This window comes from Urocampus carinirostris, chromosome 12 (assembly GCF_059441175.1).
Source record: "Urocampus carinirostris isolate Australia breed hairy pipefish chromosome 12, RoL_Ucar_1.0, whole genome shotgun sequence".
Taxonomy (NCBI): Eukaryota; Metazoa; Chordata; class Actinopteri; order Syngnathiformes; family Syngnathidae; genus Urocampus; species Urocampus carinirostris.
The window spans coordinates 13,687,201-13,711,399 of record NC_142360.1 but is presented as its reverse complement, the minus strand read 5'-3'; the positions used below and the strand labels follow the sequence as shown (position 1 = coordinate 13,711,399).

The 24,199-nt window shown below is 39.2% G+C and overlaps 1 protein-coding gene across 1 annotated transcript; it reads left to right on the top strand.

Moving 5' to 3' along the window:
- The first annotated feature begins 802 nt into the window (after positions 1-802).
- LOC148355018 (complement factor H-like) lies at positions 803-23,331 on the top strand. Its single transcript, XM_088349581.1, has 21 exons — positions 803-948; positions 1,066-1,248; positions 2,057-2,162; positions 2,238-2,314; positions 2,421-2,603; positions 2,970-3,152; positions 3,232-3,426; positions 4,740-4,919; positions 8,330-8,494; positions 8,632-8,799; positions 8,903-9,061; positions 9,209-9,397; positions 9,543-9,728; positions 10,015-10,185; positions 15,718-15,823; positions 15,944-16,020; positions 17,260-17,451; positions 17,580-17,768; positions 20,091-20,276; positions 20,437-20,616; positions 22,994-23,331. The coding sequence occupies exons 1-21, from the start codon at positions 879-881 to the stop codon at positions 23,185-23,187; spliced, it is 3,339 nt and encodes a 1,112-aa protein (XP_088205707.1). The 5' UTR covers positions 803-878; the 3' UTR covers positions 23,188-23,331.
- The last annotated feature ends 868 nt before the right edge of the window (positions 23,332-24,199 follow it).

Genomic DNA, 24,199 nt, shown 5'->3' with positions numbered 1-24,199 from the left:
AGTTCCCCGAAGTCAAACACGCTCAGGCCGCACTTGACTGAGCCTTGCTGTCATCCAGGGCGGCCCGCCCCACTATTTTAGTACCACGACATTAGCCCAATCAAAACTTCGATCCGTCCTGTCTCCAACTGCTTGCCAAATGACTCCCAGTTCCCGGCAGTAGCGAGTGTTTTGGGCAATATTGGATTATTCGGTGACACACAAAATAAACAAATCAATCATTGACCCAAAAGTGCCATGTTGAGAAAGACTGTTAATTTTCAATTTGTACAATATCCCTGGCAACATTTCAAGCGCAAAACATGAAATGTAATATTTTATATATATGTTTGTAATGATACACAGCCTTGAGATGCACAAGTTAACATTTTTTCCAACTTTTTTCTTTCTGTAAATGAGCATCAAATCTGAGTCTGAACTTTGACGAGAATAGTAGCCTGTATTTTGTTTGCACTATTGATCTCTGTGAATGATTACCAAGACTGCAAAAAGTATGCGAAATTGAACAAACCTTCCAAAATGACTAATTGTACATACAATTTGCTTCCATTTAGATTTCAGGTAATTAATCAAATCTTTACGATTATATCTATGAAATCTACATAAAGTGTGCAATGTGGAGTTAAAACAAATATTTTTTGTGATCTAAGGGCAACACTTTACCCTGTGTGCTCATTTGTTTGTGCACGAATAAGTGTGTGTCTCACTTTCCATCCCTTTTTGTCTCCTTTCCTCGTCACTGTTAAATTGATCACAACAGGGGACTTGCGTAAATGTATTGAGCAATCACTTTTTTACATCTGATCTTTCTGTGTATACTGAAATCCCAGAGCCCCCATTTTTAGTTGTGCTGGGCGCTTGTCAGCGAAGAACACAGAATGGACGCAGTCCGCAAAAACTGTGTTCTATTATTGTGGATGCAAGCTTTGACCTTTGTGAAATGTCAAGGTAAGCCAAAACCAGGATGCATATCCAATGTAGTCACCTGCTTTCAAATATTTTCCTTGTTGTTGGAGATTTGGTAGGTGAAACCCATAACCAGAAGAGATTGTTTTTCTTTTACAGATTGCACACGAGAAAATTTTCTGAACGGTCCGCTGTATAGTCCTAATTTTGTCACGACAAATTTGCAAAGCAAATACTCAAATGGGCATCAAATGAGAGTCAGCTGCTCTGTTGGCTACACGGGATTTTTCCTACTCATCTGTGAAAATGGAACGTGGAGGTCGAGTGGGACGATTTGTGAACGTGAGCTTATATTATTTTTTGTACTTGTGCATTGTCTCTGTTATGGGCAGATATTTTACTTTTATTTTGAAGGGAAAATAAAATTCAAAAAGTTGTGTATAGTGTACAATAACCCCTCTCCTTATCGCAGTGGTTACGCTCCAAAAACTTTGAATTATTTTTTTTTTAGCTATCATACAATTATATACTGTCACGGATGATACAGACGGGGACCACAATTGCGTCACGTTAAGAAATTTTATTTAGGGCTGGGGGAAACGGGAGAGAGGGTAGTGGAGTGAAGAGAAACCTTGAAGTGGAGATTTGGAACTACCTATAAGGAAGATGGCTTTAAGAAAGATGGCTTGAAAGATGGAACGAAGAGGAAACCGAGCAACATGGTTGGTGTGGCAGGTCTTGGAGTTGGTAAAACACTAGTCTGGAAACAGGTCCAGGTTCAGAGTCAGAAATGAAGACAGACATGTTCCGGATGTAGGCTTTGCAGACGATCTGACAAAGGTAGGCTGTAAGGCAGGGCTTTAAATACAGAGTTTAATTGGCAGGGATTTCAAAACAGCTGGTGGTAAACGAGAACAGACAATTGGAACAGATCAGGGTGCAGTGACAGAGCAAAGAGGTGATTGGTGCTGGTTACCGGTAGAGAGAGAGCTTCTGACAAATAATCATACACAGAAACCAAAGAACAAACTCTTTTTATTGGTTCAAAGTGACCAAACGGTACCATGTTTCTTCACATGTTTTGGGCCAACTCTTAGTGAGATTTTTGTTCTTTTCTCTTTTGTTCTCTGCTTTTTCTTGTCTGTTCAAGCCAAATCATGTGGACACCCTGGTGAATCCCGGTTTGCAAATTTTCAGTTGGATAAGGGCGAGGATTTTGTTTTTGGCTCACACGTGAAGTACACCTGCCACGAAGGGTATGCAATTACCAATCACTTCTATCAACTCCTGTTTACTTTAAAACTGTTTTTCACTCATCATTCTTGTTGCAGTTATCAAATGGTCAGTCGGATCAACTACAGAGTTTGCATGTCAGATGGGTGGAGCGGGACTGTTCCGGTGTGTGAAGGTAGGGCCTTTCAACGAGGCACCGACTCGACAATCGAGGCACTACGATTGTCGAGCGTGGTGACTTTAAAGCCGCTTTTTCGACGCTCGCTGTGTTTTTTCCACAGCAATCAACTGTCCCGCGATCGATGTGAATGATAATGTGGAAGTGACGGGTGACCTGGAATACGCCAACTTTGGCAACGTGATTCGATTCGGCTGCAAAAACAGAAAACAAACCCTCTACGGTCCGACTGAGATATCCTGTGATGAAAAGGGAAATTGGAGTAGAGACCCTCCCATTTGTGACGGTAGGAAAAGCTCCTTAAAAAGGAAAAGGGTCTTTTACTTTTAACTTTTTTTGTTGGCATTATTTGGATTTTATGTTAAGTTGACACAATGGCGATGCACTTTCTTTTGAAATAAGTGAATTTAGGGTACTGTATTTTACGGACACCTAAAAACTGCAAATTGGCCATAAATTTGAAAGTGAGCCTTGTAATCCAGTACAAATACGGTAGTGTACAGTAGTATCCTAAAACGAACACATACAAATACTGTATGCAATTCCAATCGTTGTGAATGATTCGAGGTTTTTAATTGGGCCTTATAGTCTGGAAAATACAGTGTTTCTTTGTGTCATTGAAATAGTTGTATTTTTTTATTCTGTTCACCAGCGGTCAAATGTACAGCGCCAGACATCGAAAATGGCTTTGTGCCTAGAAAAGCAAAAGAGTACCAAGAAGATGATACATTGCATTACGAATGCAACCCCAACTACATGTTTGCCGACCACAGAACTCCAACTTGCTCAAAAGTTGGAATCAGAGCTGAGTGGAGCCCCCAACCCGCGTGTGAAAGTAAAAATGTTACTACAGGACAAACTACGGATTGTGTTCTTATCCCAACTCATGTTAAGCAGTTTCACTTATTTTGCAGTGGTCAAATGCACAGTGAAGCTGCCAGCCTTGAAAGGAACCAGCTACGAACCGGCTTACCAGTCCACGTTTTCACCCGGCGCCAAGTTAACTGTCACATGTGACAACAACTACTGGATTTCAACCCCACAGCGGAGCACTGTCCAAACCAAATGCAAAGCCAATGGAGCGTGGACCGTTGACCCAGTATGTCAAGGTAGAGTATCCTGTCTGTCACGACCGGTACAAGAAGGGGACCCAAATGCGTAAAGTTTCACACAATGCTTTATTAAGAGATCGGGGAAGTTAGGGCAAGAGGAAAAAGACAGCAATCCGGTGCTCGCTGGGAAGGAAGAGCAAGAGGCCCTCGCGAACAAAGCATGGTTGGTGATCGGAACTAGTCGGGCAGCCAGGATGGGGGAGACGGAACGTGGTCGGAGATAGATAAAGGAAACAGAATTAGGATACGGGTAGGGACAGGAGGACGGAGCTTGGATTGGGACGGATCTTGAATCGGGATCGCTACAGGAAACAGAATTAGGATACGGGTAGCCGGGACAGGAGAACGGAGCTTGGATCGGGGATCGAAACAGGAAACAGGTCGGGATCAAAACAGGCCAGAGTCAAAAGTGCTTGCCTTGCATCTCCTGAAGTTTGCAGACGGACTGACCAGGAGCGAACAAGAATGAGGTGTTTAAATCGGAGAAGGACTAATTAGAGAACGAGTGGCAGCTGGGGCTGAACGAGTGAGCGCAGGTGAGGGCAATCGGCAAATCATGACAGTGTCACACTCGTCATTAAAAAAGATTATGTCAGGGTGTGTGCACCATTTTCTTGGAACTTTTTAAGGACTTTCAAAGCCAATTTTGTAATTTCTCCAGTACCATAAGAAAAATAAATCCAATGTCAATCATTAATTTACAGAGCCACAAATATATCTGTGATTTTTAATCACACGTGTGCATTTCTCAAGACATATGAACTTTAGATTTTGATTCAATTGCGAATATATCTGTGGATCAGAACGATACTTGTGTAAATATTTTTGAAACAAATCTCTCCTCATATAGGTGTTAGGTTAAAATGACAGTGATTATTTGCTTAATTTTACATATAAATAAATGCCCATAAGTGATCCTTGCACCAATACACATTTCATTGTGGCTTGTTTAGGTGTATGATGCACCTATCCTCGGCGAGACCCACAGGGTGTGATGGCGTTTCATAAGACAACGCCATACAAACTAATGCTACCAGCAGTTAATCACTAGGGGAAAATACAAAAAGAAATGCAATGGCAAAGCACCAGAGAGCATTGTTAGCGGGATTTTTAAGCAGACTTGTTGAGAAACATGGCAACAGTTTCAAGTATTTAAAAACACTTCATCCAAAATTCAAGCAGTTTTTAAACCTTGAAAACACAACATTAGAATTCAAGCATTTTAAAGGATTTCAAGCACCCGTACGAACCCGGTGAATATGATTATTTGATCTTGATTGTATTCATTTGCAATGTGTCTTTTTCCCCAGAGGTGACCTGCAGTGACCAAAAGGATCCAACGATGTCGTGGTGGGACCTTTACTCTTGGTGGGGAGTCAAAATGGATACGACTGCTACATATTCCTGCAAACGAGGATACAAGAGAACAAACGGTGCAGAAAAGGTCACTTGCACGAGAGATGGCTGGACACCAAATCCTCCTTGCCAAGGTAGCACAATTCACGCATATTTGCAGTTTTCATGTTTGTCCCTTTCCTAAAAATAAAACTGTTTTTTGAAACTGCTTTTGGGAATGTTACAGTAAATTCCAGACTATATAGCACACCTGATAAAAAGCCACACTTGCGAATTTGAGGAAGAAACTCAACTGTTGCTCTTTGTTTTTATACAAGCAGCACATTCATGTCCATTTCTCAAAGTCGAAAAAATAAACAGGGAAATGTAACATGCAGAAAAGCAACACATGGTGCCACGATTAAGACACTTTTGCAGGCTGTCAATCTTAATCAACTAGCGCATCGGTCAATTATAATTAAATAGCATTAGCATACAGTATATGCAGGAGTACAAGAAAACAAGACTCAAAGACTGTACTAACTAAATTTAAGACGCATGTACAATCACAACAGTCTGTATACATGCTGAGCATTGTGACTGACCTTAACATCCCCCATCCCTTGCGCACATGACAAAGTGATAGACAGGAGACCAAATATTGCTAATACTATATATAAAGAATCTTTCTAAAAAGTAGAGTTGGCTGACTAAATATTTTTTGTGGCAGCAGGTGACAAATTATCAGGTATATTGTATCATGCAGAAAACTTTCACATCATATTAGGCTATTAACAATCCGATAACTTTCAACCTGATAATGATCATGTAACCTTTGTAACTTATCTTCGTAACTAATTTTGGCATGTATAATTTTTTTGTGAAGTATTTTGTGTAGCAGTAGCGATACTTGGTCCCCTGAGAACATTAGAGTAGCCCGCGATCCACTTCTGAAAAGTTCTCCTCAGCGTTGAGGCATTGTAACTACGTACCTAGGAGATTGGAATTCTCACTGACATGAGAAATCATTATCGGTGTCTTTAAGTACATGATCATCCATCCATCCATCCATTATCTGCACCGATTATCCTCAGTAGGGTCGCAGGGGTGCTGGAGCCCATCTCAGCTGTCTTCGGGCAGTGGGCAGGGGACACCCTGAACTGGTTGCCAGCCGGTCGCAGGGCACACAGCGTCCCGACCATTTTCTATACCGCAGCAAGCTTTCTTAATCCACTTTCATTTCAAAAGAAACTCTTTTTTTACACTTTACACCAAAATTAATTTGAAATAGTCTATAATTGATAGATGTAAATCACTCAGTGCCCTTTTACAAGGTAGCGGTTTAAGTGGTTGACTATTTAAACCATATTTATTTTTATTAAAACCTAGTTCTAACATAATAATTAGGTAACTACATAATAGTTAAATGATAGGTTGTTAATCTAGAAACATACAGTGCATCCGGAAAGTATTCACAGCGCTTCACTTTTCAACATTTTGTTATGTTACAGCCTCATTCCAAATTGTATTAATTTAATCTCTTATCTCAAAATTCTACACAAAATACTCCATTATGACAATGTGAAAACGTTTTTTTTTTTAATTTTTTTTTTTACTTTTTTAAAATTTATTAAAAATAGAAAACTAAGAAATCACATTTACATAAGTATTCACAGCTTTTGCTTAATACTTTGTTGTTCACCTTTGGCTGCAAATACAGCCTCAAGTCTTTTTGAATATGATCCCACAAGTTTAGCACACCTATCTTTAGGCAGTTTTGCCCATTCTTCTCTGCAATAAGTCTCAAGCTCAATCAGTTTGGTTGGGAGACGTTTGTGCACAGCCATTTTCGGATCTCTCCAGAGATGTTCGATCGGATTAAGTCTGGACTCTCTGCAGCAATCCACCAATCAGGCCTGTATGGTAGAGTGGCCAGACGAAAGCCACTCCTTAGTAAAAGGAACATGGAAGCCCGTCTGGAATTTGCCAAAAAGCACCTGAATGACTCTCAGACCATGAGACACAAAATTCTCTGGTCTGATGAGACAAAGATTGAACTCGTTGGTGTGAATGCCAGGCGCCATGTTTGGAGGAAACCAGGCACCGCTCATCACCAGGCCAATACCATCCCTACAGTGAAGCATGGTGGTGGCAGCATCATGCTGTGGGGATGTTTTTCAGCAGCAGGAACTGGCAGACTAGTCAGGATAGAAGGAAAAATGAATGCAGCAATATATAGAGATATCCTGGATGAAAACCTGCTCCAGAGCGCTCTTGACCTCAGGCTGGAGCGAAGGCTCAAGATCTCAAAAGATTGGCTTCAGAACCACTCCGTGAATGTCCTGGAGTGACCCAGCCAGAGTCCAGACTTAATCCGATCGAACATCTCTGGAGAGATCCGAAAATGGCTGTGCACAAACGTCTCCCAACCAAACTGATTGAGCTTGAGACTTATTGCAGAGAAGAATGGGCAAAACTGCCTAAAGATAGGTGTGCTAAACCTGTGGGATCATATTCAAAAAGACTTGAGGCTGTATTTGCAGCCAAAGGTGAAAAACAAAGTATTAAGCAAAAGCTGTGAATACTTATGTAAATGTGATTTCTTAGTTTTCTATTTTTAATAAATTTTAAAAAAGTAAAAAAAAAAATAAAAAAAAAAAACGTTTTCACATTGTCATAATGGAGTATTTTGTGTAGAATTTTGAGATAAGAGTTTAAATTAATACAATTTGGAATGAGGCTGTAACATAACAAAATGTGGAAAAAGTAAAGCGCTGTGAATACTTTCCGGATGCACTGTATATCAAACTGGAAGGTCTTTGTGCTGGTAAGTAAGAAAAATTAGCCCTGAGCTTTGAAAAAGTTGTCGATCCCTGGTCGAGTTTGATCAAATTGAATTTCATTTGCAAGAAAGTCCTATTCTTTTGATACTATGAATACAGTTTTACTTGGAGCTTAGTGCAGTTTCAGAAAAAAAAATGTTATTGCTGTTTTTACCAAGACAATATTTGGGAATAAAATAGCATTTACAGTTATTGTATTGATTGGTATTGTCATAGTTTATGTAGCTCTTTTTTTCCTGGTCATGGTAGATTTGTAAACTAAAAATTACAAATTAAATGGTGGCCACAAATTAGTAATTATTCCACAAAAACAAAGTTTAAAATATATATGCCACAATTAGCCGTTATCAAGTCATGCCACACTATTGCCTGTTTCGTTAACAAAAGAAGTTGTAGATAAGAATTACAGACGCTGCCCTACCTATGAACGAGACTTACGTTCCGGACGATCGTCCGTACATTACTTTGGTAGATGTGCCTTGACATTTTTTTTTAAATTAAAAATATTGTCCTGGCTCAAAAAAGGTTAAGAAACATTTCTAGATTTGGCTGCAAACTATCTTTGTTTTCATAAACTTCAATCCAACATTAATTTGCAGCCACAATTCTATAAAAAGTAATATTTTTTAAAAATGTTTTTAGGGGCTTTGTCAAATGATAATGGTAATCAGGTGTTTGTCACACATATCAAGCAATAACCCACACCATCTTTTCCTCCCCAGAAATAACATGTGACAGTAAGGATATCGACAATGCAAACCTTCTCTATTCCGGAAAGCAAATATACAAAAATGATCAAACAGCGCGATTCGTCTGCAAAAGTTCTCGAAATGAATTTGAACTTTCTTGTACAGAAAAGGGTTGGCATGGATATGTGCCCTGTCCAGGTATGTTACGTTCCAGTTCTTTTGTTGGAACACTGATAAAGTCGAAGAGCAGGTGATTCTGCATTGCATAAATACATTAAATGATTTTGGAAAAGTCTTTAATTCTTTGAATCTGAAAATCAATTGACTCGTTGCAGGACGCAAATGCAAGAAATTGGAGCTAAACAATGCAGATATTTTCCAAAATAAAAAGGACCATTACAGTGAAGGAGAACAGGTCCGATATGCCTGTTCAAACGACCTTGAGAGACAATTCACTGTCACTTGTGATTCTGATGGCTGGACTGGGATTCAAAACTGTTCAGGTAAACCCTCGGCCATGTCGGTTTAAAATGTGGTTTCACTGCCTTGGCTTATGATCCGATTGGATTCTATTCTGTTTTTTGTTTTTTTTTCATACCGCTACAGAATGTCTCCAACCAGACGTGCTCCATGGTTTTTCTGTTGGTCCTTTCGATGACACTCTCTACTATACGTGCTCGGACGGTTATAAACTTGCAACCAAAGGCTGGTGGGCTGAAGCCAAATGCGTCAATGGGTTGTGGTTTGAACTAGAACAATGTGTGGGTAAGAGTTAACACCCACCATAACAATCACATCAAAGAAAATTGAGATTTTTACATTAACATGCATGCTCGAGAGAGATTTGAAAATGTGGTTGCAACTCATTGTTTTCCTCTGTCAATTTAGTATTCAAACACTTTCTTAATGCAGGCAACAAGATGTGTGTGGAATTGCCTTCCATTTCCAACGCCAAAATCAAACACCAAAGGAATATGAATGGACAAAGTGACAGTCTCCAGATTAGTTGCTTGGATGGATACCAACCACAGATTACACGCTTAATGTGTGTGAATGGAAAATGGGATTTCAAAGGATTACCCTTGGACTCAATCTGCACACGTGAGTCACTTTGTTTTCCAATGAAAAATGTACAAACAAAGTCATGTTTAAGAATAATAAACATGCTACTTAAACTAAAGAAATATGTTTTACACATGTTGTTGCTTGTATTTTAAAAGCTAATGTCTTGTTTTATAACCTGCAGGCGTTGGTGGGAGCTGCAGTCCACCTCCGAAAGTTGAGAATGCCATTATTTTGACTTCATTTCAGACGGAATACTTATCAGACTCAAAAGTAACTTATAAATGCAGGGCGGAACATCTGATGGAGGGAAAAGACACAATCAAATGTCAAAATGGCCAATGGGACACATTGGATGCTAAATGTACACGTAAGTATTTAATGAAAAAATATATAGGTATCAGGATCAAATTGAACTGCTTAGCCAAATGTATTCGTATTAGTAAAGCGGGTATCTTATCAATAGCCACATGAGATTATCCATTGTTTACTTGCAAAATTTGGCCTTGACATTTGCTGATTCTGTCAAACTGTGTCACATGAATTTGCAGCGTGTACATTATTTTCAGCGTTTAGTGAATTCCCACAAAGATGAGGCACCCTACATCCATCACATACAAAACATGCTAATGTTTTTTGTCTTGTTTTTTTTCTAGCTTACTGCTCCAAGCCCAAACAAGCGGATCAGACCATGACCTTGACGAACGATAAAGACAAATATTTTGACGATGAAGTCATAGAATATCGTTGTATTAATCTGGGTGAAAAAAGAGGGGGCTCTGCAACCTGTGTCAATGGCAAGTGGAGCGAAGCAATTAAATGTCCAGGTAAGAAGGAGTGTGCTTAACCACATTATTTTGATTGAGAGGCAACTTTATAAGTTTAACAGTTCTTTTGAAACTAAAATGTGACCGCTTTGTGTTTGGATGTACGAGATGTAAGAGAGAGGAATTGATAAAGGCCAGTTTTTCTAATGCATCATTTATAGCGTATTTTCTGTACTATTAGACACACCTCCTGATGTATTTTTCATGTATAAGATGCACTGAACAATTAAAATCAGTTAAATTAAAATAATTTATTTGATAGAACATAAATTACAACAGAATAGAATAGAATAGAATAGAATATACCTTTATTGTCATTGTTACAACATGGGTTGAATATATTGTGACAACGAAATTGGACGTGGCATTCCAGTGCCACATTTTACAGTGAGGATTACAACATGATGACATCTGGTTCCACCTCTAAAATTAAGTCATGCATTCATAAATGGTGATTAACGCCCCTTTTTACAACTAGACAGCAAGTGAACCCGTGCAACAACAAAAAAGGAGACGCAACAAGTATTCGAAAGTCTGTTCTGCTGTCGGATTTCCGTGTTTTTCTTTTTTGTTTTTGTAACATGTTAACCAAAATAAGGCGCTCCAAGACCACTATACAGACGCTCCCCTACTTATGACCATTCAACTTACAAAAAAAAACCGAAATGATGCAAACAATTTTTTTCGGGATGTCGGAAAATATTCAGACATTGCTCTAAGTTAGATTTTGTCTTGTGTGCACCTTTTTCCGAGCAGAGAACAGTACTGTAGTGCTTCTTTCCGGCGCGTGGTGCTGTGAGAGGTCATCCAGCATCCACCCCGAAGAAGAAATCCGGCTTCTACTTCGTAGTTCGTGTGTTTGACGTTTTTATTGTTTAATATCTCGTGCATCCTTTCAATATGGTTGGTGTAAAGTGTGAAGAAGAGGCAAGTGGTTTCATTTGAAATGAATGTGGAATAAGAAAGCTTTATGCGGTTGAGAAAATTGTTGGATCGCTTTATTTCGCCAACTTTCTACCACGGAGGAGGAAGTAGCCAAACTCTTGAAGCCCATCTTCCACTAGTAAGTTAAACATCACTTTATTTGGTTGAAATGTTTGTAAAAATGCTAGCCACAAGAGGGCACTCATAGACTACTACATGAGTTTGTCAAAGGCATAACAGTTACCGCATACAGTATCAATTAATTGTCATTTTACATTTCAAATGTTATCCACCGTATTTTTCAGGCGCAACAGATTATAAGACACACTTTCATATTTCTAGGAGATATGGGGTTTTTCAGTGCACTTTACAGTCCATGAAATACGGTAATTACATTTTTTAATATTAGGAAAAAAGCTAAAGGTTCGTAACTGGTAGTGGTTATAGGCCTCATGGACTGAAGCATAAACGCTTACAGGCTGTCACCGTGATCCCATTGTTATGTTTATATTTCAATCAGTAGGTTTTTTTCAAGTTAGACATTTTTGAATCGAAAAAAAAAACCTTCCCTCTCTCAAACAAATGTTTCCAAAGGGTAGCTCATGGTTCTTGTCCACGCTCTTTCTTGACACATTTAGTGTGAAAGCAAAGAAAATTGGTGGAGGATATTGATTATGAATTTGTCAGTGTTTCTCCGTGTACACATTAGTGGGAAATGTCATAATTGCTCAAGCTGTGTGCAGATTTCATCATGTTTTTGGACTCCCCATTTTGTGCAATGTGGGTGGGCAGTCCCATGTTTTGACCCGTGCAGCTGCCAAAACATAAAATAACTTTACGCTTCTCGGGGTGGCTGCTATTTGTGTTCATGCAGATGCTAGCCGTTATGCCACTGCGTTTGGTACTTTTCATTTTAGAGCTTTGGGTGAATGTGAGTGTAACGAAGTCTGAAAATGGTATGGTAGACTTTTACCGGTAATTCTCTTCTGGCTGATTAACAACCTGAGCTTGATTGTGTTGTTGGTGTTGTGTATATGAAACTCTTGAGTATTGGAGTTTTTTAAAGATCTGACTGCACGAGATTCTGTTGCTATTTGGTATTGCTTGATGCTAACTGATAATGATTCCAGTGTCATTGTACATTAGGTACACTTGCAAAGTAAGATGCAAGCGGCTTTTCTGTAATCCCTTGGTACTCTGTGGTTAACGTTATGCTGCTTCATTCTATCTCAGCTTGACTAATCACAAGTGTTGGGCATGTTACTTTTAAAAAGTAATTAGTTATAGCAGTGTCTGAAACTCATGACAAAATAGTTACCGGACACCAGGGCAGACAACTCTGAAAAGTTGCCTGCCCAGCCATAAAGTTGCCTTCCCCATTTTTCACAAATTGAAACACAATAAGACTAATCGCAAAAAAAAAAAAAAAAAAACAATTGTTGCAAAGTATTAAGGATTGATAATCAGAATATATAACAGAACAACACTTTAAAATTAAGTTTGTTATAGATATACTTATAACATTCATTGCATGTGTATGACATCGCTGTTTTCCATCTGCCATCAGTATGTACCTGTATTTACTCATCTTCATTCATGCAATGTTTGCACTTAGTCGTCTGCTACAAGCCACGTGAACTCATCTTTCCACAATGCTTTTAATTTACGTTTACATTTTGTATCGTCATAGATTTTGTTAGCTTCTTTTGAATATTTCTCCTGGGGCTGAGGTTTTAGGCTTGATTCTTAAGCACTTATCTATTTTTCTTGTGTTCTCTGTGCGTCTACTTTGGAAAATGATAGCAAATGCATGACCTTATAACGCTGTGGAAAGTCCGGAAGCAGTTATTCGATGCAGGCTTCTTATTGCCTGCCGAATATGCAAATTGCCAAACGAGCTGAAAGTCCAAAATTTCCAAACCAAACAAAGATTTTCAAATCGGAATAAAGCAAACGTTTAATTAGAATTTCTTTTTTTTTTTTTTCCCTTGAAAAAGTTGTCGGCCACCCGGGCGGAGACGTTTTGCCCGACATAAAAGATGCACGACCCGGGCGTCCAGGCAGTCGTTATTTCAGACACTGGTTATACAAAACTCAATTCCAATGAAGTTGGGAAAGTGTGTTAATTGCAAATAAAAATTGATCCAAGTAAATTGCAAATTCTTTTCAACCCATATTTAAATGAATGCACAGCAAAGACAACATATTTATTGTCTTCACTCATAAACTTTATTGTTTTGGGAGAAAATCATCAACTCTGTAATTTGATGACAGCAACACGTGCCAAAATAGTTGGGACAGGTGTCAATAACTACTCAGAAAGTGGATGAATGGAAATCAACCAACTATTTGCAGGTGAACAGATGAATTAGCAACAGGTGAGAGTTGTTACTGGGTATAAAAAAGGGAGACCCGAACAAGCTAAGTCATTCACATGCAAGGATGGGGCGAGGTTCACCTCTTTGTGAACAACTGCGTGAGCAAATTGTTGAACAGTTTAAAAACAACATTCCTCAAAGTACAATTGCAAGGAATTTAGGGATATCATCATCTACAGTCCATAATATTGTGAAAAGGTTCAGGGAATCTGGAGAAATCACTGTGCGTAAACGGCATGGCCGTAAACCATTATTGAATGCCCGTGACCTCCGAGCCCTCAAGCGGTACTGCATTAAGAACCGACATCAATGTGTAAAGGACATCACCACATGGGCTCAGGAACACTTTGGAAAACCACTGTCAGTCAATACAGTTCGACGCTATATCCGTAAGTGTGGGTTAAAACTTTATGTTGCAAAGCGTAAGCCATTCATCAACAACATCCAGAAACGCCGCAGGGTTCTCTGGGCCCGAGCCCATCTAAAATGGACTGATACAAAGTGGAAAAGTGTTCTGTGGTCTGATGAGTCAGTTTTCCAAATTGTGTTTGGAAATTGTGGACGTCGTGTCCTCCGGTCCAAAGAAGAACAGAACCACCCAGACTGTTATGCACGCAAAGTGCAAAAGCCAGCATCTGTGATGGTATGGGGGTGCATGAGTGGCCAAGGAATGGGTAACCTGCACATCTGTGAAGGCACCATTAATGCAGAAAAGTACATTCAGGTTTTGGAACAAAGTATGTTGCCATCCAAACAGAATCTTTACCATGGGCGCCCTTGCTTCTTCCAGCAGGATAATGCCAAGCCACACACTGCACGTCTCACGACAGCGTGGCTTCGTAGTAATAGGGTGCGGGTGCTTGACTGGCCTGCCTGCAGTCCTGACCTGTCTCCCATTGAAAATGTGTGGCGCATTATAAAGCGCAGAATAAGACAAAGGAGACCCCGGACTGTTGAACAGCTGAAGCTGTACATAAAGCAAGAATGGGAAAGGATTCCACTATCAACGATTCAACAACTAGTCTCCTCACTTCCTAAACGTTTATTGAGTGTTATTAAAAGGAAAGGTGATGTAACACAATGGTGAAGAAGCCCCTTTCCCAACTACTTTGGCACTTGTTGCAATTATAAAATTCTAAGTTTATCATTATTTGCTTATGGAAATAAAGTTTATGAGTTTGAACATGGATAATCTTGTCTTTGTGGTGTATTCATTTAAATATGGGTTAGAAAAGGTTTGCAAGTCATTCTATTCTAATTTTACTGACATTTTAAACTTTTTCCCAACTTCAATGGAATTGACTTTTGTAGTTACTCGCTACTTTTTCCAAAAAGTAACTGAGTTAGTAACTGAATTACTCTATAGTAAGAGTAACTAGTTACCAGAGAAAGTAACTATTTCCGTGACTTTAAAAAAGAAAAAAGTTGGAGTATGTCAAAGAATTTGAAATTTTCTGAGGAATATTTGGGTCAGTTGAATAGAGAAGATCAGACAGGTAGTTTTGTTATAGAACCTTGTAATATTTATTGCAGATTCATCCTACACTTGAAGTGGAACAAATATACACAGTAAACAATATAAGAAAAGAACAAATCAGCAGTAAACAATATACAGTGAGTTGACTAAATTCAATGATAAAGATTAAAAAAGAAACAAAAGACAAATACAATAAAAAAACAAAAAATAGAGAGATAAAATAAGAAAAAAAGAATGAACTTTATGTTTTCATATTAATACATTAACACTGAAAAACAGGAAATAAAATTGAAATATTTGTATATCAACAAAAAAAGATACAATACAAAAAAATGTTAACCTTTTTTATTCTCAACAAATTTAAACAACAAAACAGAATCCTCCCAGAAAATGCATACTCAGTCAGATTATACTTGATACAGTAATCCCTTGGTTATCGCGGTTGATGGGGACCAAAACCACCCGCGAAAAGTGAAAATACGCGAAGAAGCGACGCCCCTTCAAAAATGCAATTTTTTAATTTTTCATTATTTTATTTTATTATCTTTTTTTTAGACCCGTAAAGCTCTGAACCCGCGAACGTGCAACCGCAAAGTAGCGAGGTCCCACTGTATACTGTACTCGTAGTGTATTTAGTGTATTTAATAAAATGTACTACAGATATATTTATTTTTCTACAAGGGAACAACTCTAAAGAGAGCAAATGAGAAATTTCTCATTCCACATTTTTCAAACTGATCCGCTTCATTGCAGGAAAGCCCTGTCCACTTCCTGAAGAAACTGCAAATGGTTATTTCCAACTTATTGAGGGTGAGGACTTAGTTTCTGGTGCAACTATCAAATACTTCTGCAAACCGGGGTAAGTAGATGGGGAGAAAATCCATATAGTAGAAGATTTGTGTCTACCTTGACTATATTTTCAACCACCATCATGATTGTCGTGAGAGCTAAAGTGTCTTCTCTTGCAAACTTGTTTCAGCTATCAAATGGTGAGTAAGACGGATACCAGGACTTGCTTGCAGAACAAATGGAGCAACAATGTGCCAGTATGTGAACGTAAGTCTTAACACAAGCACTTAAAGATCTGTTCACTGACATTACTGTACTAGTTATGTGTAGGAGGTCTTTTTCCCGTTCTTATCACCGAAAATCGCCCACAACAGTGTGCGGCTGCGATCCATTTTCCACAATCGACTATTGCTGTGAGCGTAGTCTGGACTAGCATGTTGATTTTTTTTTTCTGTGGCTACTTAGGGGATTTTCACATATCATGGCCTGGTCCACATTAACTGTGATATGCAGAATACAGTATTTGAGTAACAAACTTTACCTGTCTTTTTCTGTGGTGTGAATTGATGGGAGTCAACTCGCGTTTGCAAGGCATTCTCACCATTTATTGTTAAAAAGTCTAATTGCCCCTCAGTTATTCTTGTTTTCTTAGCAATTTTTTGCCAACCCACGTAATACATGTACACGACCCACTTTTGTGTCCTGACCCTCCAGTTGGAAAACCTGCTTTTGAGCAAGGATGAGCAAACGTTTTAGTTGCGGGCTGCATTGTGTTAAAAAGGTTTGCAGAGGGCCGATACAGAAGGAAAAAAAAAACTATTGACTGAATATATACATATTTTTTTTAGCTGCCATAGGGCTCATATCCGTTACCTTGGCTGTACATGAGGGGGAAAAAGAATGCATGCATCCATGAATAAATATACTTGCAGAATACTTAATAGTATTTCATCTTATAATTGTTGACTATAAGTAGCAAGAAATTAAAAATGTATTAAGAATTAGCATTAAAAAACAACGAAAGTGTACCCCGTTATAGTGAAGGTTCACTGGACATTTTACCTATTCATAATTTGCCATATTTATATTTTCACCATTTTCATTTGGTGGGTCAGATTACCTCTGACAGGAGGCCCCAGGGACAACCCAGGACACGCTGTAGAGACAATGTCTCTAGGCTGGCCTGGGAATGCTTGGGAATCCTGTCTGATGAGTTGGATGAAGTGGCTGGGGATAGGGAGGTCTGGGCTTCCCTGCTGTCCCCGCAATCCAGCCCCAGATAAGTGGAAATTGATGGATGGAAGGATGGATGGATGAATAGATGGATGGGATTAAAAGCCTGACACCCCGGCTTTGCCCACAATAATGAAGACGTCCTTCCCAATCGCTTGTCTAGACTCCTGATAAAACTAAAAGTAACAGTAAACAATACCATCAGGGAAATTGTTTTTGTTGCATATTAGGTTGCATATTTGATGAGCTGGCTAACTCATCATATCATTATAGCTAGAAGATGTGCGTTACCACCTGCACAGGAGGGGATCACAATCCATAATCTACCAGACAACAATGAAGGCGTCCTTCCCAACCGCTTCTTGAGATTCAGTTGTTACAATCCTGGAGAGCAACTAAGCGGCAGCTCGTCTGTAGTATGTGGTGAAGATGGACTTTGGAATAAGCCTTTCCCGACTTGTGAAGGTAACATCATATATTATGCTTGTGTGTTGTTACAGGTCTTTTAGGAACTAAGTAGAGGTTGGATTGAAGAACTTGCAAACCTCTGTCATTATAAATTTGGATATTTGACAATATCTTTGTCCTTTTAGGCATTTCTTGTAAAGTTGGAATTCTCCACCCTCATCTTAGGGTAAACGGACTGTCAGCAGGTGCTGAAAAAGTGGAAAAGGGGAACAGATTGCGGTTCGGCTGCAGTGGTAATCACGCTTTGGATGGACCTGAGGAAATTGAATGCTTGCCAACTGGAGAGTGGAACAAACCTTTCCCAACCTGCACCGGTATGCTGAGTGAAACAAAATGCAACCTTCAAAGTCAGCCAAAGCACTTTTAGTGAAGCTGGACAACTTCCAGTTAGTATTTAGTGTATTGAAATCAATTACACTTTGAATATCCAATTTCAATATCAAACAATCAAGTGAAGCAACATAAGGGTTTTGTTAAACTGCAAGATAAGTGATAAGTTTATATCGTATTGCACATTCAAAACAAGAAGAGAAGACATCAATGGATTTCGAACTTTTTTGATTTTGAAGAATAGGGAAGCCCATACATCTGATTAGAAATTCCAACCTGTTCTAAAAGCCTTAACCTGGGCCCTTTTATTTTATTAAACCTCACTGGTTACAAAAAACAGATCTGCCCTAAAGGGAGTGGCTATCTGTTAAAGTCAATCATTATTAAGACTATTTCGTGGCCATATTTACCCAAATAAGATAAATATATATAGTTAAAATCGAATCATACCAAGAGGAAATTTCCTCACGTCCTTCATGTGATGTTGTTACAAAGGAAAGAGACCCCGCCCACAACGTGGGCGTAATTTATTATACTTCAGGGAGAAAGTTCACATGAGCATTTCACAATAAAAGAATATAAGATTGGTAAACATACAAGAGATACAATTAGAGTGATTATTGAAACGTTACTTCATGTGTGTGTATGAGAAACATTATTTTTATATCTAGTAATATAAAAACAAGCTAATTACCTTGAGACAGAAATTCAAGAGATTTACATTGAAAACCTGACACTATCAAAGAACACAAAAATGTTTGACCGATTGTGAAAATTGTCATGGACCAGGAACGGAGACGGGACCCTATTGCGTTCGTTTTACTCACCTTTATTTAAAAGGAGGAAAGGGCTTGCACCCACGATCCGGTGATCGGCGGTCACGGGTAGCATATTGCTGGGAACGCGAAAGTGGCGCTTCCGTGTCAATCGAAGGCAATGTCGAGAGTGAAAAAAAACAGGTCGATGGCAGGGACGGAAGAGCAAAAACGTAAACGGGTTCAGAAAAGAGGTCAGCAACGGGAATCAGACGGAAAACAGGGCAGGATAGAGTCAGGAGTCAAAAGAGCTGGCCTCGGGTGTAGCTAAGGGTCGCAGACAATCTGACGAATGTTGACAGGAAGGCGGGGGTTTAAAAAGAGGTCCACAGCCATTCAGGGTCCGTGGCTGTTGGCGCCAATGGAGCAGACTCAGGTGCCCCGCGACAGTAATCATGACAGACAATAATGTAAACAGTTCATAATAGTCAAAACAACAAACAACTGTGAGGTAGGATAGTCAAGATAATGGACTGGCATTATATGTGCTCTTCTTTGTATGTGACTGATCGTAAAAACAAAATAAACCAGTGAGGTAGCCTCTGGGTGAGGGAATAATAAATGGCTCTAAATTGCATTGGCTTTTTCAGGACGTTGACAGGCTGTTGCTATCATTTTTATTCAGAAAATATCTCACTTATTCAACAACTTTAATTTTGCTAAGATTGCATGCCAAGAAAACTAAATCAAATGTTAACTCTGTCAGGACCAGAATGGAAACAGGACCCAATTGCGTTACATTTCTCACAAGTTTTATTAGAGGAAAGAGAAAGGGCTGCGCCCAGAATCCGGTGTTCGCTGGACGCGGGAAGCAAGTCGCTCTTGTACTCGGATGGTGCTCCGAACGCGGAAGTGGAACTTCCGTAGCGTGCAGTGGCGGGGACGGAAAAAACGGGTCGTAGCCGGGAATGCGAAGGCAAGGCGTGGCCGGGATCGGAAGCCAGTTGTAAGCCAGAATAGGAGAGAAGACATAATCGAGGACAAAAAGGTCTTGACAATAAGCTGTACTCCACCCATACTGATGTCATCGAGTTCAAATGCACCCCTCGAAAAAATCTGACGCCTTAGTGGCAATGCGACAGAAGTGCCTCGACGGAGTAATGCCGGGATGGGAGAGCAGACGTGGTCAGGATCAAAACGAGTCGTACCCGGGGACAGACGGGAGCAAAAAACGGGACAGGTGGGAGTCAGGGTCATAAAAGGCTTGCCTAGTGTTCACTGAGGTTCACAGACAAACTGACAAAAGGGGACAGACAGGACTGGGTTCAAATACTGATCTGGAGCCAATCAGAACCCGCGGCAGTTGGCGCCAACAGAACGGGCACAGCTGGGTCACATCAGTCATCATGACACTACCACTATGGGCATTAATACTATTGAACAACACTCATGTAATCCGACAACAAAATCTACTTCTATCATGTCTTAATTAATAGTCTTTGTTCTCTGTAAAGATGTCTGAAATAATGACTTTTCTTCTCCTGAAAACAGAGCCATGCCCGATTACAGATATACCTCTTAGTGTGTCCTTGAGAACCCCTCTACAAAGCATGCGAGCAAGAACAGGAGAAAAGCTCAAGTTTTATTGCCGCCAACATCATCAGTTCCTTCAAGGGAATGCAGAGGTTGAATGTCTTCCAAACGGGCAGTGGAGTAGTACCTTTCCAACCTGTGGAGGTAAAACTGCCGAATTTCAAAAACACAAATCATATTAGATTTTTTTTTTTCCAGAAATCCCTTGTTACTGTACGGTTCAATTAATGTGAATACTGGCAATCGTGCATTTGTATTCCCTACCATTTTGTGGCATGTAATCCATTTGTCCAAATATTTCTAGCACCTTTGGATTGTGACACTCCACCCAACCTGCCTGGTGGGGACACTAAATTATCGACTAAATTTAGTTACCAAAATGGTGAAAGAGTTGAGTACGAGTGCAAGCACCTCTACAAAATGGAAGGGGGTCCCGAGATGACTTGCAGCAATGGTGAATGGGTTGGACGGATCAAATGCCTCCGTAAGTCTTAAATGTAGTTCTGCAAAATGTTATCAAATGAACACAATTTATTTTTGCAACATGATTATTTTGTAGGGAGACAAATGAAATATTGGGATTTTTTGTTGCTGTGTATGGTTTGTAACCAGTAGGTCGTAATCCATTCATTGTATGCCTGAAGGTAGCACCTTATGGGACATTGTGTATTAATTAGGGCCTCCTCGTGGTAAAAAAAACCTCATTGATGAAAAAAAAAACAGTATAGCTTTAAATATGCAAAACTAAATGCATATGTAAACATATTTATACAGCCCTTTACAGAAGTCCCATTGGTGTACCAAAGTGTTTCACTGTAGATAATAACAGAGGCAATAAGTAAAAAGAATAAACAAAGGACGTTTAAAACAATAAAAAAGGATCTAACAAAATACTAAAAAAAATATGGGTATAAAAAGCATCCCAAAGAAATTAGTTTTTAGCCTTAATGCAAAGAGGCCAAGGTAGGAAATGTGACTCATCTCGACAGGGAGCTAATTCCAGAGCCTGGGGTCGGTCACCTTACCGTGTATATTGACCTCGGCACTTTCAGCAGAAGTTGACCCTCGGACGTCAGAACGCTACCAGGATTGTGAACAGTTAAAAGCTCATACAAATACGATGGGGCAAGGCTGATAAGAGATTTTAAAACAAAGTTAAATCAATTATAAAAAGGACAACGAATCAGTATAGGAAGTTTACAATAGGAGAAATATGTGCTCGTCTGTTGGTGTTGGTTAAAAAAAGGGCAGCAGCGCTGAATATGTCATCGAGATCAAATGAACTATCATATGGACGAGAATACTTATAGCTGGAAGAATTAGTAGTGATTTAAGAAAAGAATTCCTCTGGATGGAAAAATATAATTCACTTATATCCGACCACTTACTGGGGTTTTAAGACTTGGACACAGATTTTTGTCTTTTTAAGTTTTTAAAAAGTCAAAAATTAAGAGGATGCATTCAAATTGGATTAGTTTTAGGGTAAGTCGAAGATGAGAAACGAATTATTCTTTACTTCAATCAGTAAAAGAATTTGCCTCTAGGTGTTTCTTGGTCTCCACCATAAATCTTTTTATTCCTCCTAAGGATGCTAGAATTTCCTACACTGATAAAAATGTAAATTACGTTATTAATTTGAGTTCTTTGAGTTCTGATATGAATTACTAATCCCAAGACAATGGATTCAATGAACAAGACCGATTGAAATATCAAAACAATTTATTAGCACAGAGAATCAATGATGGGGGGTGTAGGCACCGGATATTTAAGGGTGTTTTCTACTGTTGAAAGTAGAAGTTACTAGCACAAAACAAAAGCTATGATATTAGTCTATTTGGGGAGATTCCCTTGTACAAAAAACTCTCATTTCCAAGAACCAACAAACATGGTGTTGAATCTAAAACTGTCCTCTTACTTGTTGCGGAGAGATTTGGTCTCTTGCTCCGGATGGTCCAATGAATGGTCGCAGTGCAGGCCCACACGGCCACTTAACGTGGCTGTCATGCGAAGCAGTAGGAAAAAGGACGAGCTATCGATCAGCTCAGTTGCTAAACTTGTTAGAAAGCCAAAGAAGTGAGAAATTTGCGCAATGTTCTTTACTTCAAACGGCCCCTCCAATCGACATAATTACGTATGGTGGAAACATTATTTTATCAATACATAGCTTTGGATGTCTTAATTACTTTTAAAACTTCATGTGATTTCATTATAATACAAGGTGAATTAGTACGACCGAGAACAGTCCAAAAGGGGACGCAGTCGTTCCATCCATTCCAAAGTTCTGAGTAACATGAAAACCATACAAGTGTTAATATTTTTGAGACCAATCGTTCCCCATGTTAGTGTTGGGTAAAAATAACAGTAACATGTCCTTAGATTTTCAGTTGCAGGAAGTTCTTCCCATTACAATTTACCACTCAGAAACGTTACCTTATTTATTTTTTTACATGACCCATAATAAATGTCCATAATTGATACTAAATCTTTTCACTATTACACATATCATAGTGCCCTGTTGAGGTGAACTGTAGCATGCACCTGTCCTCTTGGACGCAACTTATGGGGGGCGATGACGCTTGATAGGACAATGCCATACAAACTCATGTCAGCTGCCGTTAATCACAAAGGAAAGAGAACTGCAATGGCAAAGCAAAACCACCAGAGAGAAGTTTTGGGATGAATTTTAGGCAGACTTGCTGAGAAACATTGCAAAAACATCAAGCATTTACAACCACTTCACCCAAATTTCAAGAACTTTTCAATCCTTGAAAAAAAAAACATTACAATTCAAGCATTTTCAATGATTTCAAGCACCCATAAAAACCCAGTAATTTACTATGAATGTTTTTTTTTTCTTGCAGAGCCCTGCACTGTGAATAGAGAACTCATGAATGCGCACAACATTACCTTCAGATACACACGTGACGATAAGCTGTACTCCACCCATAATGATGTCATCGAGTTCAAATGCACCCCACCAAGAAAACCTGACGGCTTAGTGGCAATGCGACAGAAGTGCCTCGACGGAGTAATGGTATTGCCCACCTGCCACTAGCTGCCTTAGGGTGTAGGTGGTGAGTCGGGGGAGGAGGGGGAAATAGGTGTTCAATTGATTTCTTAGTGTGCCAAGTCAATCAGTTTTTTATTTGACTACAGTGAATCCCAGAATTTATTTAGAAATAAAATATGTATCAATTCATTTCTGGACTGCAAGTGTTTGCCTAAGGTTATTTCTCTATTTCTCTATTTATTACTCATCACTGATTTTGTTTCTGACATTAGACAACATACAAAATGTCATTCAGCAGCAAACACATTTTATTAAATAAAGTCATGTATTTCAACTGTGAAAACAATACAAAAATATATTTTTTATAACAAAAGATGGCATAAATTGTAAAAAAAAACACTCTTCTTTGAAGGATCAAATAATTGGATGTCATTTCAAAACTTGAGGCAAAGGTACATGTTGTCAGACAAAGATTTCACAGCAGTTACTTTGGAGCAGGGTTCAGGAACATAGTTGATTCACAGAGCAATAAAAGCATATATTGGAAATTTTTGTTTCAATGAGAGTCAAATCATATATCCCGAAACATTTAAATAAGCGACCAAATACTAGGTCTAAATACTTCCCTGTGCAATTGGACTGTGATTTTCCTGACAGATCGCACATTTAAGGTCTGGGCGGGAAGAAATACTTCCTCTCCATTCTCGTCATCAAGAGCGGAGTTCCCCAAGGGTCCGTTTTAAGTCCTCTTCTCTACTCCTTGTACACCCATGAAAACCTCGCCTCCTCTATGGCCAATCTCTTCAAGTTTGCTGACGACACCACCGTGCTCGGACTAATCTCCTAGGGCGAAAAGACGAACTACAGGAAAGAGGTCCAACATCTGGATTCAGGGTCTCAAAGCAACAATTCCGTTCAGTCCACCAAAGAGATTGTGGTGGTTTTAAAAACATTAAAACACATAAAATATCAGCCTCTTGATATTAGAAAGGAGCAGGTGGAGAGGGTAAGATGTTTTCAAACCTTGAGGCTCAAGTTACGTGTTGTCAGAAGAAGA